The sequence below is a fragment of the Myotis lucifugus genome, unplaced genomic scaffold (assembly GCF_000147115.1).
Source record: "Myotis lucifugus unplaced genomic scaffold, Myoluc2.0 scaffold_10525, whole genome shotgun sequence".
Lineage (NCBI taxonomy): Eukaryota > Metazoa > Chordata > Mammalia > Chiroptera > Vespertilionidae > Myotis > Myotis lucifugus.
The window spans coordinates 1-5,709 of record NW_005881573.1 but is presented as its reverse complement, the minus strand read 5'-3'; the positions used below and the strand labels follow the sequence as shown (position 1 = coordinate 5,709).

Below are 5,709 nucleotides of genomic sequence, written 5' to 3'. Positions count from 1 at the left end.
GGCGAACCGGCAGTCGGCGAGAGAGCACCATGGCGAGCGGCTGGGCCTCGGGCGGCGCGGGCAGGCGGGCGCTGCACTCGGCGCGCGCGGAGGACGTGGCCTCGGCGTCCAGCTTCCGGGACTTCGAGGTCCTGCACCTGCACCTGGACCTGCGGGCCGAGTTCGCGAGCCGCACGCTGAGCGGCTCGGCGGTGCTCGACCTGCGCTGCCTGGTGCCCGCGGGCGCGGCCGAGCTCCGGCTTGGACTCGCACCCGAGCCTGGAGGTGACCGCGGCGGCGCTGCGGCGGGGGCCGCCGGGACCCGGAGCCTCTCCCGGCCCCGAGGAGCCCGTGGGCTTCCACACGCGGCCCTTCGCGCGCTACGGCTGCGCGCTGTGCCTGCGCCTCCCGCAGCCCCTGCCGGCGGGCGAGCGCTTCCAGGTGCTGCTCACCTACCGCGTGGGCGACGCGGGGCCCGGGGTGAGTGCGCAGGTGTCGCCCGGGTGCCCCCCCGCAGAGGGGAGAGGAGGGGAGGCCCGCCGCCCAGCCCCCGAGGCCCGAGGTCCGGAGCCGCCTCTTTCCTCCAGGCAGGCCGCCCTGGTTCCTTCCCGCGGCGCCTGCCCCAGACTGTCCCTCCCCGGACCCGCGCGTCTAGTTCCGTTTCTGCCAGAGGAAGGAGCCTTGCCCTGTGCGGCTCCTGCTCAGAACACGGGCTCTTCACAAACGGAACTGCATGTCCCAGGGCGTGGGGGCCCCGAGTCCCCGGCCAAGGGCCACGGGGCTTCTGCTTTTAGGGGGGCGGGTGGCCCAGCCCGATGCTGACTCAGGGCCACAGGCAGGTCACGACAGGCGTTGACTTCTGGGAGTCCTGGTTCGATGATCAAAGTCCGAACTGGACTTAGAGTGGGTAGTAAGGTGGCCTCCTCACTGTGGATGGGCTCCGAGATCTTAAAGGGGGGGGCGGGCGGGCAAGTATTGGGAGTAGGAGGAGGGGAGCCATGTGGCCGAGCACTGGTAGAGCAGGAAAACCCGGTAGAGCAGCGGTTCTCAACCTCCCGGCCCTTTCAATACAGTTCCTCATGCTGTGACCCAACCATAACATTATTTCCGTTGTTACTTCATCACTGTCATGTTGCTACTGTGATGAATCGTCATGTAAATATCTGATCTGCAGGATGGTCTTAGGCGACCCCTGTGAAAGGGCCGTTCGACCGCCAAAGGGGTCGCGACCCAAAGGTTGAGAACCGCTGCGGTGGAGGATTCTCCCCGAGATGAGGTGGGTTAGGAGTTCCCCAGGAGGCTGCCTGCCTGGGGCCGAGTGGTTCATCCGCGTGGCCCTTCGCCTTTGGCCCTGAGGACAGTTCTGTTTCCCTCTCCCGCCGCTCGGGGGAAGAAATGAGCCTGACGATAGGACGCGTGGCCCCTGAAATGAAATATCAGAGCGAAATCGCTGTCGTGTAAGACGCGATGGCGGACGGCCACGATCTGCAGTGTCCTTCGCACCAGGAAGGCCTCCGTAGGTGGCACCTGTAGTTACTGCTCCTGACAGCCCGTCCCAGCCAGGGCCCCCACCTTCATCACAGAGGTTGTGCCTCTCCTGGACTTCGGACTCTTTCTATGGTGTGTGTGCTGCCTGCTCCTTCATTCTCTCCTTCGTGTTATTAAAAAACAAGCCCTAGCTGGTGCTGCTCAGTGGGTAGAGCGCCGGCCTGCGGACCAAAGGGTCCCGGGTTCGATTCCGATCAAGGGCACGGACCTCGGTTGCAGGATCCTCCCCGGCCCGGGCCCTGGTCGGGGGGCATGCAGGAGGCAACCCGTCGATGTGTCTCTTTCACATCCGTGTTTCTGTCTCTCCCTCTCCTTTCCACTTTAAAAAATCAATGGATAAAAATATCCTCGGGTGAGGATCAAAACACAACAACAAAGAAACAAAGATGATGAGTAAGGACTTACGGCCAATACTTTTTTTAAAATTATATTTTATTGATTTTTTTACAGAGAGGAAGGGAGAGGGACAGAGAGTTAGAAACATCGATCAGCTGTCTCCTGCACATCTCCCTACTGGGAATGTGCCCGCAACCCAGGTACATGCCCTTGGCCGGAATCGAACCCAGGACCCTTCAGTCCGCAAGCCGACGCTCTATGCACTGAGCCAAGCTGGTTAGGGCACCAATACTTGTTATGATGTGCCAGTGACGAGTCTGTGCTGGAGGGAAGTTCAGTGAGTTGCCTGGTCCCCACCGAGTACTCAGTGTTAGCACTTATGGTCAACGCCTTCATTTTTTTCATTAATAGCATTTATTTTTAAAAACAGTTTAGATTAACAGAAAAACTGGGCAGACGGTAGTTTCCACATACTCCCCCCCCTCCGCCCCCCCCCCTCACTCCACACACACACACACAAAAAAGGTCCACCCGGGAGCCTTTTTCTTTTTTTAAAAAAACCCGGGAGCCTTTTAAACTGAGATACATTTGTTGCGAGCTCCGTGTGGATACATTGCATTAGCTCCATGCGGATACATTGTATTCTCTCTGTGCTGATACATTGTATTCGCTGAGGCTGCAGTTTGGTCCGGCTTCCTGATTCGTTACTTAGTGTCCCGCGTATTGAGCTGCCCTCTCTCCTTAAGCTGCCCTTGCCTGTGAGCATTTCCCAGACTTGCCTGGTTTTGGTGACCTTGACAGTGTTGTGGGGTACTGGTCAGGTGTATGGTAGGCTGCCCCTCTGCTGGGATTTGCCTGATGTTTTTCTCATCACTAGACTGGGGTTGTGGGATTTTGTTTTTTTTAAAAAACAGACTTTATTTTTTTACAGCCGTCGTAGGTTTACGGCAAAATCAAGTGGGATTTCACCAGGTCTAAAGGGCCGCGGTGTCCCATCATATTGAGGGTGCGTGGTGTCGGCGTGAATGTGGCTGTTGGGTGCTGACCCGGTCACCGGGCCGAAGCAGGGCTGCTGGGCTCTCGTTAAAATTCACACACACACACACACACACACACACACACACACAAAACAAACACCCAGCGTGCCCGTGGGGTGTTCCTGTGCCTCGTTAACGTAGGTCCCCAGGGCCTCTGCTCAGAGCCCCCTTTGCACCTGCCCAGGTAGGCGCCCACCTCGGCCAGAGCCCACCTCCAGGTCACAGAGCCCCCATCCGCCCACGCCTTCCAGCACGGTGCACCCCCAGCACCCCCTTCCTTCCCCTCCACCCTCCAAATCCTCCTGGCGCCAGAGGCCCATCCACAAAGTTTCGCTTTCTCTTGACACTTCCTGGAACTCTGTCCTTTTCTGAACTCTCCGTGGCCTTGGGTGCCCGCGTGCCCGCCGCCCCGCACTACCCCGCCCCGTGGCTCTGGCTGAGATTCACGGGGACTTCCTTCTTGCTGCAGGTGAGGGTTTCCGGTGATCGTTTTTCTTTCTTTTTTTTTTTTTTAAGGATACTTTAAAAATCTATATATACTTTGATTGATTTCAGAGAGGAAGGGAGAAGGAGAGAGAGGGATAGAAACATCCATGATGAGAGAGAATCATGGATCGGCTGCCTCCTGCACGCCCCCTCCTGGAGATTGAGCCTGCAACCCGGGCCTGTGCCCTTGACGGGAATCAAACCCAGGTCCCTTTGGTCCGCAGGCTGGCGCTCTATCCACTGAGCCACACCGGCCATGGCGGGGGTGTTTTTTTTGGTGAGAAGGACGCGGGAGGAAGACAGGGTGACAGGGTCCGAGACCCGGTCTGGGATTCGAGGGGACCCATGGGGCCCTGTGAAGGGGATGCTGCGCCTTGGCCTGGGCGCCAGGGTGGGTGGGACTGGCAGGAGGAGAGATCGTCCCAGTCAGAGCCCTGTCTCTGGGTGGCACCGACAGTGGGGATGCCCTGGGACCGCTCCCGCCCCGCCCTCCTCCCTGGCGGGGCTGAGCTCGTGGTGGGGGGGGCGGCCAGCTCTGAAATGCCTGTCCCTCAGGTGTGCTGGTTGGCCCCCGAGCAGACGGCGGGAAAGGAGAAGCCCTTTGTGTACACCCAGGGGCAGGCCGTCCTGAACCGGGCCTTCTTCCCCTGCTTCGACACGCCGGCGGTCAAGTGCACGTACTCCGCCCTCATCCAGGTAAGGGGCGGCCCAGGACCTGTATGACGTCCGTCCAGGAAAGATTCCCTCCGCCTTCAGAAACCTCATTTGCCTCTGCTCAGTCCCCTCGGTTTAAATCTATTGGTATTGATTTCAGAGAGGGAGAGAGAGAGAGAGAGACATCCATGATGAGAGAGGACCATGGATCGGCTGCCTCCTGCACGCCCCCCACTGGGGATGGAGCCCGCAGCCCGGGCCTGTGCCCTGACCGGGAATCGAACCCTGACCTCCTGGGTCATAGGTCGACGCTCAACCACTGAGCCACGCCGGCCGGGCTAAATCCCCTCAGTTTAGCACAAGCTGGGGGCCGGGAGGACTCTGTGGTCCCCGTGCCCGTGGCTGGTCCTGCTGCTCGCCAGGCCCGGCAGCGAAGGCCCCTCCCCCTCCCCTCAGGTCCCTGACGGCTTCACCGCGGTGATGAGTGCCGACACCTGGGAGCGGCGAGGGCCCCACGGGTTCTTCTTCCACATGAGCCACCCCATCCCCTCCTACCTCGTCGCGCTGGCCATCGGAGACCTGGCCTCGGCGGAGGTGGGGCCCAGGTAGGAGCCACACCTCATCCCCCCCCCCCCCCTGCAGGTGGGGTTGGCTGGACCCCAGGCAAGGAGCCCTCTGGGCCCTGGAGCTGCCAGGTGGGTGCAGCTGGGGCACCCGAGCCCTCTGTCCGCAGTGTCCGTGCGGCCGGAGTGACCTGGAGGCCCTGCTCTGCCTCCTCCTGTCTCCCTCCGTCCATTTCCAACTCTGTGGCCGCCATGGGGTCACCACCGGCCCCACCGTTGCAGCTGCAGACCTGGGTCACCTGGGGGTGCGGTTGGGGCGCAGGCAGCAGGACTGAAGGTTGACCTTTTTTAGAAAATATATTTCTGTTGATTTCAGAGAGGAAGGGGGAGGGAGGGAGGGAAGGAGGGAGGGAGAGAAACATCCGTGATTGAGAGCGAATCATGGATCGGCTGCCTCCTGCACGCCCCCTATTGGGGATCGAGCCCGCAACCCGGGCCTGTGCCCTGACCGGGAAGCGAACCCTGACCTCCTGGGTCATAGGTCGACTCTTAACCACTGAGCCACACCGGCCGGGCTAACGATTGATCTTTACCGGCCCCTGATAAGCTCCCGTCCCTCAGACCTTTAAAGCAAAAGGCAAACCCACTCCGGAGCTGAGGCCCGTGTCCTGGGCGCAGCCTCGCCTGCCCGCCCACTGCGCGGCTTCTCACAGGCGCTGACTCGCCCCACGGTCCCTCGTCCGTCCCTCCAGTGGGCCCGGCCGCAGGCTCCTGGCCGCACTGCCCCTTGCCTTTGGCTCAGACGTGAGGCTGAGGCGGGTTCTCTCTGGGGGCTTTCGGGACGGGCCCTGCAGGTCTGGGAACAGCCCGGGTGCCTCTCTGCTCGCCCGTCCCTAGGAGCCGGGTGTGGGCCGAGCCCTGCCTGGTTGAGGCTGCCAGGCAGGAGTATGACGGCGTGATCGAGGAGTTCCTGGCCGCGGGAGAGAAACTCTTCGGACCCTACGTTTGGGGCAGGTGAGGTTCCTGTCGACTGACATGTCCCTGGCTCCCCAGCCCCCTCTGCCTCCTGGAGGAAAGCGCCCCGTCCCAGAGGTGGGGTGGGGGTG

At 61.3% G+C, this 5,709-nt stretch overlaps 1 protein-coding gene across 1 annotated transcript; it reads left to right on the top strand.

Annotated features, from left to right (window-relative positions):
* The first annotated feature begins 25 nt into the window (after positions 1-25).
* Positions 26-5,697, top strand: LOC102417928 (aminopeptidase B-like). The gene is given in 5 exon segments (XM_014451252.2): positions 26-239; positions 241-459; positions 3,942-4,082; positions 4,497-4,645; positions 5,501-5,697. Coding segments are annotated over 5 exon segments (840 nt in total). The 5' UTR covers positions 26-29; the 3' UTR covers positions 5,622-5,697.
* Positions 5,698-5,709: the final 12 nt, after the last annotated feature.